Source organism: Euprymna scolopes, chromosome 36 (assembly GCF_053919585.1).
Source record: "Euprymna scolopes isolate OS-2025 chromosome 36, ASM5391958v1, whole genome shotgun sequence".
Lineage (NCBI taxonomy): Eukaryota > Metazoa > Mollusca > Cephalopoda > Sepiida > Sepiolidae > Euprymna > Euprymna scolopes.
In genome coordinates this window covers 54390047-54403538 of record NC_136517.1, presented here as the reverse complement: position 1 = coordinate 54403538, position 13492 = coordinate 54390047, and the positions used below count along the sequence as shown (strand labels likewise).

The 13492-nt window shown below is 32.2% G+C and overlaps 1 protein-coding gene across 1 annotated transcript in view; it reads right to left on the bottom strand.

Annotated features, from left to right (window-relative positions):
• Nucleotides 1-13492, bottom strand: part of LOC145260245 (uncharacterized) — a 42649-nt gene that overhangs the window by 5316 nt on the left and 23841 nt on the right. Inside the window, exon 2 of the mRNA XM_080118071.1 lies at nucleotides 10545-10913. Within this exon, the coding sequence (XP_079974197.1) occupies nucleotides 10545-10913 (369 nt within the window). The remainder of the gene's footprint in view (nucleotides 1-10544; nucleotides 10914-13492) is intronic.

Here is a 13492-nt window from a genome sequence, read left to right as displayed (position 1 = left end):
ATTAAATCTGGCTTGTTTATATGCAGCGTCTGTTACATTTTTTGGCACACTGGACCGGTTATTCTCGTTTTTTTTTTCTCCATCTATACATTGCTGGGACGTCTTGATTCAGTTGATTGGTCTAAGTATCAAGCGAGTTGTGGAAACTAGATGGAGTAGTCGAGCAGATGCTGTAAATGTTGCGGTAAAAAAATTATTGAAAGTTGTGATTGCCCTGGAACAGTTCATGGAAGAAGGAAAAAAGGCAACCACAAGATCAGATGTATTTTTAATTCTCAATTCGGTACTGTCGTTTCCATTTATTTTATTTCTGGGACTTTAGAAAACTTCTCCCAGAAAGCAATGATGCCCAGAAGTATCTTCAAACAAAAGGGCTGGATCTGCAACAAAGTTTTGTCAGGCTGCCGGCGTTAACAGATTGCATTCTTCAGAATGGAGAAAAGATAGCAGACACTGCAATAGTCGAGTAAAAAAACAAAACAAAACAAAACAAAAAACAAACAAACCCTGTTCTCTAGAATAGGGATAGGCATTGAGCATCGTGTCCGCAAAAAGAAACGAATGGATGATAAAGGATTGACTGATGCAGTGCTGGGGTTTGATACTGAGTTGAGACGGAAAATGCTGTCTGTCATAGGCAGGTTGACTGAAGAAATATCTTGCAGATTTCAACAAGTTTACGATCTTGCAAGTTATTACGCTTTTCTTACACCGTCAAATCTGCTTGATGATAATTATGATTGTCACTTGACGAAGATAGAAAAAAAAAGGAATTCTTTGCCGAAAGGAAGAGAATACAGTGTTTTGTGAAAGCTTCTGGAAAAAGCAAAATTAGTAGACTTCTTGAACTTCATACAGAGAATGAGGTATTCCGTCCCTAATATTATTGTGATATTGCTGTGCGTTTTTTTTTTTTTTGCGCTGACAGCTGTGAGCGCACTTTCTTGAAACTGAAGCTCATAAAGAACTACCTTCGATCAACAATGAGCCAGACAAGCCTTACAGACTTTGTAATCCGCTCCATAGAGTGGGAACTTGTCGATGGAGTGAATTTTGATAGAGTTATTGATAACTTTGCCGAAAAAAAAGCGCTAAATGTCTGTTTGTAAATTTTCTACCGACTTGATGCCTTACGGCACTTCTCCCACAAAAAATAAATTTACAGCATTATTTGTAATTTATAAATAAATTTATTAAAATTTTTTAAAACTATTTTTAAAGGGGTTGAACCATTATTTACAACAACAAAAAAATAAATAGAAATGCTTTTATTATTTCATAACATTTTCAGGTTTTCATTATAAATTTATTTAAAAAAATATGTAACTCTCTATTTTTAAATTTCATGCTTAAACCGAGCGATTACACACACGGATTTCAAACAACACAGATACAAGACGTTTTTTCTCTTCGGGAGACTCGACCTCTTAATAACAACATTATGAAGAAAAAGAAAAGAAAACTGCATAAGACTATCCTCTCCTTGTTAAAACCATGCTTTTGGTGAAAATTCGAACAACAAAAAAAGTAAATAAAAATGATTTTATCATTTCGTAACATTTTCAGATTTTCAAATATTCTCATTTAAATTTATTATTATATTTGCTTAATTAATTAATATTAATAATATATTAATTAATATTAATAATATATTAATTAATATTAATAATATATTAATTAATATTAATAATATATTAATTATTATATTTGTTTAATTAATTAATATTAATTAAATTGAACAATTTTTGTATAATTTAAATTAAACTTGTTTTATTTTTTAAATATTTCATTTCTTTTGTTTGTGTATTTAGTCTGTATCTATTTGTTTACGTAACCAATAAATTAATTTACCATTTTTTTTCAGTAATTTGAATAATACGTTTTTGTTTTGAAAAATCTTTGTTTTTCTTTGACGACTATATATATATATATATATATATATATATATATATATATATATATAAATGTACTGTAATAAGAAAATCTAGGACTATTAACAGCAGTCTAAAATTAGACCCTACATTGTAGTTCCATAAAAACAAATGTTATGGGGGATTTTAAGAATTTTGAAGACTAACTGGTTATTAAATGCCAGCAGGAGGGGGCAAATATTACGAGAGCTCTAGGCGGTAAAAACAGTTGCTACGCCACTGTATGAATTGTAGTAAGATGAAAGTGGTAAAATTTTAAAGCTAAATACTGTGGTACCATTTTAAAGCTAAAAGGCTATTGATTTTTCATTTCTTTTCAGATCCTTATCTATCTATCTATCTATCTATCTATCTATCTATCTATCTATCTATCTATCTATATATAAAAGTGAAAATGTCTGTGTGTCTGTCTGTCTGTGTACACTTTCTTACCAAATAACTCTGTCAATTTTCGGTCTACAGACTTGAGATTTAACATAAATTGAGATTTGGGAAATTTTTTAAACCGATTTTCAACCGGAAATTTTGCTGTTAAGGGGTCAAAGTTCAACGATTTGACCTTTGAAAACTCTGCCAAACTCCTCCGCCAATTTTGGGCCTAAATACTTGAAATTTTAGACATAGGTTACTTGGACATGGCTCTAACTTTTTAATTTAATTTGAGCCCAAAACAATAAATATTAACGGGTCATAATTATGGTCAAAGTTTTAAAAAATTGGCCTCTGCGGTCTTTACCAAATTACTCGGTAATTTTGAAATTTTACCAAATTACTCGGCCAATTTTGAAATTTTACATAAAGTGTATTCAAACATAGGGGAAGCTTTTTAATCGTTTTTTTTTAACTGAAAATTTAGCTTACAAGAGGTCAAAGTTCAAAAGATTTTACCTTCGTGGTCTCTAGTAAATTATTAAACCAATTTTGGGTTTAAACATTCGGAATTTTACATAAAGCGTATTCCGACACGCAGCAAGCTTTTTAATTAGTTTTTGGGCGAAAATTTGGCTGGCAAGAGGTCAAAGTTTTCAGAGTTGACCTTTGCAGACTCTACCAAACTCCTCCTCTAATTTTAGGTCTAAACACTTGAAATTTTAGATGCAGGTTACTTGGACATGGGTCAAACATTTTAATTTAATTTGAGCCCAAAACAATAAATGTTAAAGGGTCACAATTGGGTTCAAAGTTAAAAAAAATGACGTCTGTGGTCTCTTTTCTCTATGGTAGTTAAGGAAGCCTATTATATAAAAAGGCATTAACGTACATAATGACACTTTTTAATATATGCACATAAAGTTATGAACATTACATAGGGCCTGAGCAAAGTCAGGACTGCTAGTATATCTATAAAAGTGAAAAAGTGTGTGTGTGTGTGTGTGTATGTGTGTGTGTGTGTGTGTGCATTACCTTACCAAAGAACTGTCAATTTTCGGTCTAGAGACTCGAGATTTGACATGAGTTGTATTGAAATTTGGGAAAATCTTTTTAATCGGTTTTCGGCCAGAAATTTGGCTGTCAAGGAGTCGAAGTTCAACGATTTGACCTTTGAAAACTATCAAACTTCTCCATCAATTTCTGGTTTAAACTCTTGAAATCCTAAATGTAGGTTAGTTGGACATCGATCAAACTTTATAATTTGATTTGAGTCCAAATTATTCAGCCAATTTATGATCGAAATATTTGAAATTTAACATAAAAGGTATTCAAAGATAGTGCAAGTTTTTAATCGATTTGGGTCGAAACTTTGAGCTGTCAAAGGGGCAAAGTTCAAAAGATTTTACCTTTGCGGTGTGTAACAAACTACTCAGCCAATTTTTGGTCTAAACATTTGAAATTTATGCATAACGGGTATTCAGTCATTCGGCAAGCATTTTAATCAGTTTGGGTGGGGGCGGAAATTTAGCTGATAAAATGTAAAAGTTGAAAGAGTTGACCTTTGCAGATTCTACCAAATTCTTCCGCCAATTTTGGGTTTAAAAACTTGAAATTTTAAATGTAGGTAACTTGGACATGGGTAAAGCTTTGTGTTTTGATGTGAGACCAAAATAATAAATGTTAAGGGGTCAAAATTGGGGTCAAAGTTTTAAAAAAATTACCTCTGCGTCTCTGCGAGATGACTCAGACAAATTTTAGTCTAAACGTTTGAAATCTTACATAAAGTGTATTCACACGTAGGGCAAGTTATGAACAGTACGCAGGGCCCGAGCAAAGCCGAACAGAACTGCTAGTCCTTAATAATTCTCGAGATATTCAATGTCAAAATGTGGCGAAGACTTTTGTATATTAAAAAAATTTAAAAAAAACTTTAAGTCTAATTTGCTTTCTCTTCAATATAATAAATATAAAATAAAAATAAAATATTAATGACGCAAATCGTAATAGAAATAAAAAAAAACTACAAATGAGCAAAAAAAAGTGTAACTGTAGAACGCAAACACTCTGTCTGCTACAAAATAAATGCCAAACCAAAAGCATTGTTTACCAGGTCACAACATTTGCCAAAGAAAACCCGAATAACAATAAATATTATGTAGGAATGACATCTGTGGATTTTAAAAGTAGATATTACGACGACAGAAGTACATTCAAAGATGAAAGACGTCGAATAAAAACAGCCTTAGCGAACCACTCGAGGAAAGTTGACCATCGCCGATAATAGAGAGAAAACTATTACGGCAGAGCAGCATATGTAGTTACTTAGAAACCTCGTGTAAACTATGTTTGTATGAGAAATTAGCTATCCTAAATTTAAAAAAAAAACATAATTTAAACTACAGGAGCGAAATAACAAACGTATGCATACACAAAATAAATTTTACCTTAGGATAGCAACACACACATACACACAAAAACAAGAAAAACCTTATATATAATAATAACAACAATAACAAAAATTATATTATGTATTATAATAATTAATAAATAAACAAATACACATAAATAAAATAAAAATTAAGTTTAAAACATCCAGATTAAAATGAGGTCATTTCCTAACACAAAGAAAAGAGAAACCGAATCCCCGCCAAAAAGAAAGGGTGGTTTGGAGGCCATGTGTACCCTTGCCTGATTAACGCATGCCTATTGGCCACGATAAAAAGGTGGGTGACTAACAGAGAATATAATTGGTTGATTAGTAAACCCACTACTACGAGAACATATAAAAATATGAAGCAACGCCGATTCCTGACGAATCCTCACAAGGATCAAACCTTAATCTCTCTCTTTCTCTCTCTCTTTCTCACTCTCTCTCTCTATATATATATATATAGAGAGAGAGATAGATATATGTATCTCTCTCTCTCTCTGTATATATATATATATATAGATAGATAGATATACAGATATATGTATATATATATATGTGTGTGTGTGGTGTGTGTGCGTGTGTGTGTACACGTGTGTGTGTGTTGTGTGTATACATGTGCGTGTGTGTGTGTGCGCACGCGCGGCTTTTTTGGTTTTATTATATCCAACTACTCTTCGAATAACATAACATTTGAAACATATGAAGTACAATTTCTTCGGACTTGTTGATATTTTTTTAGATTTTACGATCATTATGTGACATTTTTTTATTGCATTTTCACCCCAAACATGGCACAATGCAACATTGATATAAGGGGCTAATATATGCGACATAATTTCAGGGATACTATGTAGGGAGTTGAGCAGCAAACGGTCTGTTTATATTTAAACTTGAACTTGAAAGGAGATAGCTTTCAAAAATATCGGCGAAAAAAAGCGACTCCTCCCAATAAAAGATTGCCCAGTTGAGAGTGAAAGAAATTAATGTTTTTGGCCAATCTTTCGATATTTGTCGTCCGATTTAAACCCTGGAGGTTGCTAAGTCATCAACTAAATTCTCGATGAAAGTTCTCATTATTAATTCTCTCCTGAGAACTATCTCCGCTGGGACAATCATGTTATAATTGAACATTTGTATAAAATAACTAAACAACGCATATATATATATATATATATATATATATATATATATATATATATATATATATATATATAAAGTATATTTTTTAATTTTAAGTTTTTGAGAGTTGAGCTGGCATGCGACTGTCTGCGACTAGTCGCACTTCGAAACTGAATAACAAATTAACAAATATTCCCTTGCGGTGAAACGAGAGGAATACAGTAACATCCAAAAGTTAAGGAACGGTCGATCATTTTTTTTTTTGAATGCCTTCTAACTTTATCTATAGAAAAGGAAAAAATTTGGTAGTTTTCGCTTTAATAATGGTAGTTAAATAAAAATATTTTTTTATTTTTTATTTTGAATATATATTGGTTTTTTACATTTGAAATTTATTTAAATTTATGAGAATGTATAAAAAAAATTTATGAGAATGTATAAAAAAAATTTATGAGAATGTATAAAAAAATCATGGAATAATATCTCACCTATAACATGTGAACAATTGATTCTTCTTGCACAAGGGGCTTTTCACTAAATATTGAAAGGATTCTTTATTTTTTCATTAATAATTTCCCCGTTCCTTAACGTTTAGACACTTGTAATTTAAATAAATTTATTTATATGTAAAAAAAACAAAACAATATATATTCAAAATCAAAAATAAATTTTTTTTCTTATTGAACTACCATTATTAAACATTGGAAAATTCACCAAAAATCTTTTTTTCCTTTTTCATAGATAAAGGTTAGAAGCCATTTGGACGCTATTGTATATATATATATATATATATATATATATATATATATATATATATATATATATATATATATATATATATATATATTATAATATAAAGCTGAATGTGTGTGTGTGTGTGTGTGTGTGTGTCTGGTCACGAATAGGCTTCTATATGGTTGACTATTTTAAAAAACTGATTACATATAATGATAGAAGATGCATCGAGACACAGGAATGGGTATGTTTGATCCTGCAGAACGGTGGTTCATTAAATATGTGGGGTCTGCGTTCGCGCCTGGTCCACAAAGTATGGAAATAAAAAAATAAAAAAAAACGTTTACAAGTGTTTTTGATATAGATGTAGATAAGGATACTTTGATAAGTATGTTTTAACTTAAATAGGGATGGTATAATAAAATTGTGGGGTCTGCGTTCGCGCCTAGCCTCCATAGAATGGAAATAGGCACAAACTTTAATGAAGACTTTTCATATCTATCTGTGTAAGTATACTTTCATAATTATGTTTCAGTTTGAAGAAATATGGTATAATAAAATTATGGGGTGTTCGTTCGCGCCTGACCTCTATAGAATGGAAATATGTCACAAAGTTTAACAAGGTTTTTTAATATAGATCCACAGAATATTGTAATAAGTGTTTCAGTGTGAACAGGTATGGTATAATAAATTATGGGGTTTATCTATTTTATTTTTACTTTCATCATATTTTGCTTTGGTTTTGATACCCCCAAATTCGAAGCTATCTCTTTACAACCCTTCCTTTTCTTAACCTATCATACTTTCATAAATCAGAGTCCATTTTCTGTAGGCTGTTTTTGAACCCAGTCAACGACGGATACTTTTGCTAGTATATATATATATATATATATATATATATATATATATATATATATATATATATATATATAAAGATCTAATGCCAGGCAACTTTCCCGACTATATTAGAAATTGAAATTGAGGAAGAATCAGTAAAAACAAAGAAGTAATACTGTGTTATGAGAATAATGAAAAGCACATATTCAATGCCGGGTATATATATATATATATATAAGTAGAGAGTAGAAATGGATGTAATGCACTTGTGTTGTTAGACTGCGTAAAATAGTAACTGTGGTCTAAATCGGACTGTTCAATCTTGAATGTTTTTTTTTTTCGATTGTCGATTTGCGATAATTAACGGAACCATTCCGGGACAAAAACTATCTAAGAACACTTCTAGACACATTAAGTACATTTGTGTGAAATAAAAAAAAACCGGCCCAGGCGTTTAGGAGTCTATAGGAAACCAACAGAGAGAGAGAGAGAGAGAGAGGAAAAGAGAGTGTACATATATAATCAAAAAACGACGGAAATGTTATTATTTTAAAATCCTGGTGTAAGTCAAGTAGATCTGACCTTTTTTACCAGTCACCTCCCCCCCCCCATTGCTTTGAGATGGCTGGCTCGCTGATGTACGCAGAGATTTCGAGACGAAGGCAGCACCGACTTGATTTTATTTGTCTCATCCACACCCGAGGTCGATAAAATACGGGTAGAAACATTTTAAATGCGGGGAGCAGAAGAACTCTCCCAAAGGGCCGGTTACCACAAACGAATCTTTTTTTTTTTTTTTTTTTTACACAGTGATCACCACTTATCAAGGCCCGGAAGCCACTCAGGGATAAGGGTTATTGCAAGTACATTACGTTAGTGTGGAGATTTGATGGAGTGTTTACTTAAGGGGGCGGTTCATTAGGAATTTGTTAACATTAGACTTGAAGACATCCAAGTTGTAGTCCGGAGGGAAGCAGGCAGACGGAACAGAGTTCCACAGGCGTGCAGTTCTAAGAAAGAAGCTTTGTTCATGGAATCCGCGTTTTGATTTAGGCACAGATATAGAGTGGGGGAAATTTTTCACAGTGGATTCAGCTAGACGGGTGTTTTTCGTGAAAGATTGGCGAGGGGGGACCAGGGATTGGAGTTCAGACGAGCACCTGCCATGAAAATAACGATAAAACAAGGATAGGCCCGCAACGTCTCTTCTGTGAGAGAGGGGTTGCAGGGTAGAGAAAAGGGCATCCCCCACTAAGCCACGAAGTCTATTTTGTACTCTGTCAAGGCATGATAGGCTGTTTTTGGCAGCTCCTGCCCAGATATGGCAACAGTATTCCATCCTTGGACGTATTTGGCTTTTATATAGATAGAGAATTGCATCAGTAGTGAGATATCTTGCGCATTAAATGAAGAGTTGCATTGGAAATTCCGTACAGATTCCAAATTTCGATAGAAATATTCCCGAGTTCGACAAAATGCACCCAAAGAAAGTCGGAAGCTACATCGGCTGAAACGTTGTGAAAATAACATGCCAAATTAGAACAGTAGTCTGAAAAATCAAAATAGTTCAATTTTTCAATTCTCATCGCGAAAAGAATTCTACCTAAATGCTAATCGGGTATAATTTTTTTTTTCTCTCACCAATTTGATGCCTTCAGATAGGAAGCAATATGTATATTTAAAAAAAATACATGTAGATTATATAGTTATGTGAATGCAAGAGTTCGTTCTACTGTGTTAATTTCTGATCTAAAAACGCGCTGATGGTATCTACGTATTCCTCTTATTTTTAAGATGATTATATAAAAAATACAACATCAGCGCGTTTTTAAATGGAGAATATGAATTTTCGGAGCTTCTACATTATTGGGACGAAATCGTAATACTGAATTTCACGTGAAAACAATGGTATCTACGTATTCCTCTTATTTTTAAGATGATTATATAAAAAAATTAGGAAAATCGATAGGTAGAAAATTCTTCATTAAAGAAAATAAAAAAATAGAATTTGATGAAAACAAAGGAAAATTCAAAAGGAAGGTAATTTTCCGTTTAGATTTAAAACAAGATGGCGGAATATTTTCACCTACTAACACGATTAAAGTTGTTTTGTTTAATAATTATGTAATATTTGGGTAATTTCGACTGAATAATTTGGAAGCTACCATCGTAACTTATTAGAATTAAAAAAAATATATATAAATAAATAAATAAATAAAAGAATCAGTTGAAACCATTTTTTTTTTAATCTGAAAACTCCATTTAGATCCGAATTTTATTTTCATATCAGTATCAATGTAGTTTGAAAAATCAAAACAGTTCAATTTTTCAATCCTCACCTCGAAAAGAATTCGACCTAACTGGTAATCGGGAATAATTGTCCCTCACTTATTTGATGCCTTCAAGTAGGGAGCAATAAGTATATTTTTAAAAATACATGTAGATTATTTAGTTATAATAATATATATATTGTAAATCTAAGAGTTCGTTCTACTGTATTTTAGCAACATCAGCGCGTTCTTAGCGCGGAATATGAATTTTCTTTTCGTATCTGGATCCATTTCCAATAATAAATTGTACAAACAGCACATACGTGTTTTCATCTTCGTTCTTTCACTTGATTTAAAGACCGTGTTTTGCTTCCACGCTAGTTATTCCCACATGAATAAGTTTAAAGCTTTTAGAATAAGCAACATATCCAGTATTCCAACATAAATAAATGCTGGTTTTAAACATCTCTCGTATCGGACAAAGAGAAGATACACAAAATGTTTGTGATAGTCATCAAAGAAGCTAGCGCCCACGTGTCTGATCCTTGTGAGGCTGTACGTAAAAGCAACAACAATAACGAACTTACCTTCAGGTGGGATCTGAAAAAGAGACGCCATGAAGATTGACTGAGCTTTTATACCAAACTGGAGTCAAGCTTACAGGTCATGTGATGGGGAAAGTGGAAATGGATAAAAAGGGCATGATGAGTGGAAGAGCGGAAAAAGAAGGAAATGAAGTCAACAGGTATTTTTGTTTAACCGCTGCCAGAAGCAACTGTTGCAGGAACGAATTTATATTTTGGAAATGAAAAAATAGGAACTGAAGTTATTTCAACAGTGTTTACTTACCAATTAAATATATTGACTAAAGTCATATATCGTGTGAAAGGATGTTTGAAAATAGTTATGAATTTAAATATTTTTGCAGTTTCTTTTTTCTCGTTTGCAATTTTGCAAGATGATTCCGACGTGTCTACTTTAGTTTCAGGTAAATTGTTGACAGTCGGTACCGTCTTTTCATCTGGTAAATACACCGTGATTGTGTAAATAGAGCTTTCGTCTGCGTGAGTGTCGACGGTTTTAGCCAATTCTTTTTCGGCAACGGCCCAAACGGTAGAAAAGTCCGTCTTGTTCTGTCGGCAGGCTCTTTCAATGACCTTTTTAGCTTTCATGACCTTCCCCTTGGCGAATAGCCATCGAATCGATTCTTCTAAAAAGCTAAAAAGAAAAAAAAAAAAAAATGAAAACGCTAAATTAAGAAAATTAAATAAAAATCGAAACAAATCTATATATTTGTGGCGGGGCTCTTGGCTTTAGTAGAGGCCATTTTGGATAGCGCTAGGGATAGCTTAAAGAGCCACACATATTTAATATGATTGGGTATAAATGTTATTGTTTTAGGAAAAGAAGAAATATATATATATATATATTTCATTTTACTAAAGTATATATATATATATATATATATATATATATATATATATTCAAATGTTCAGACCAAAAATTAGCTGAATAATTTGCTAGAAACCGCAAAGGCCAAATCTTTTGAACTTTGACCTCTTGGAAACCTAATTTTCGGCCAAAAACCGATTAAAAGCTTGCCCTATGTCTGAATACACTTTATTTAAAATTTCAAATGTTTAGACCAAAAATTGGCTGAGTAATTTGGTAGAGATCGCAGAGGTCAAATTTTTTTTTAAATTTAACCCTATTTTAACCCTTTAACATTTATTGTTTTTTGCTTAAATAAAATTAAAAAATTGTCCAAGTAACCTACATCTAAAATTTCAAGTGTTTAGACCCAAATTGATGAGCCCAATTGAGAGCGAGACTCGAGTCTTGGACTTCCGGTTTGTTGGCTTTCTTGTCTCTTTTGAGCTGCGACGTTGTCTGGCTATGGAAATAATTATATATTCTCTCACATTCTGAAGATATTAGATCGATGCTCGTATATATATATATATATATATATATATATATATATATATATATATATATGTATGTATATATATATATATATATATATATATATATATATATATATATATATATATATATACACACACTAGCAAAAGTACCCGTCGTTGACTGGGTTCAAAAACAGCCTACAGAAAATGGACTCTGATTTATTAAAGTATGGTACGTTATGAAAAGGAAGGGTTGTAAAGAGATAGCTTCGAATTTGGGGGTATCAAAACCAAAGCAAAATATGATGAAAGTAAAAATAAAATAGATAAACCCTATAATTTATTATACCATACCTGTTCACACTGAAACACTTATCACAATATACTGTGGATCTATATTAAAAAAATCTTGTTAAACTTTGTGATAAATATTTTCATTCTATGGAGGTCAGGTGCGAACGCACACCCCATAATTTTATTATACCATATTTCTTCAAACTGAAACATAATTATCAAAGTATATTTACGCAGATGGATATGAAAAGTCTTTATTAAAGTTTGTGCCTATTTCCATTCTATGGAGGTCAGGCGCGAACGCAGACCCCACAATTTTATTATACCATCCCTATTTAAGTTAAACATACTTACCAAAGTATTCTTATGTACATCTATATCAAAAATACTTGTAAACGTTTTTTTTTTTAATTTTTAAATTTTTTTATTTCCATACTTTGTGGACTAGGCGCGAACGCAGACCCCACAATTTTAATTAACCAGCGTTCTGCCAAATCAAACATACCCATTCCTGTGTCTCGATACATCTTCTATCATTATATGTAATCAGTTTTTTTAAAATAGTCAACCATATTCGTGACCACACACACACACACACACACACCCACACCCACACAGAGCTTTATATTATACACACACACACACACACACACACACACACACATATATATATATATATATATATATATATATATATATATATATATAGAATCAAAATGGTAAACTTAAAAGATATTATAAATATTAAAGAGTTAATATTTACAAGTAAAGTAATCTCAACCAGATGTAAAAGCTCAATAAAACCGAAAAGGAAATAGAGCTTATAATATGAACAAATGATTAATAAAACATGTTAAAAAACATCTTGAAAAAGAGTTAAAAAATATTTAATTTTAAAAAGGAAGCACAAGATAAGTGGATAGTCCTTAATCCACGGAGTTTCGAAGAAATACTCTCCTTCTCATCTCTGATGATCATCAGAGATGAGAAGGAGAGTATTTCTTCGAAACTCCGATTTTGATTTTGATTATGGGGTGTGCGTTCGCACCTGACCTCCATAGAATGAGATGAGGAGGAGAGTATTTCTTCGAAACTCCGCGGATTAAGGACGATCCACTTATGTTGTGCTTCTTTTTTAACATTAAATATTTTTAAAACTTTTTTCAAGATGTTTTTTAACATGTTTTATTAATCATTTGTTCATATATATATATTTAAAAAGTTTTTTTGCAAGGATGTCTATGACAGGATCAGGCCCTCTGGGTCACAACGTCCCAGAATGTATGGTCTCCCCAAAATCCATAAGCAAGGTGTTCCACTGAGACCTATTTTATCAATGGTTGGTTCGGCACAACATTCTTTGGCTCAGTGGCTTGTGGAAATTCTGCAACCTGTGCGCGAGTTATACACCACGCATTGTGTCCCAGATTCTTTTCGGTTCGTTGATTGTGTACGTGGGCTGGATTCAAATGCAGAGGCGTCTTTTATCTGCTCATTTGATGTCTCTCGTCTATTTACCAACATACTGTTGGATGAGACCATACGCATATGTACCGACGCTCTATATGATGGTCGCCTGACTGCTCCACGGTTTTC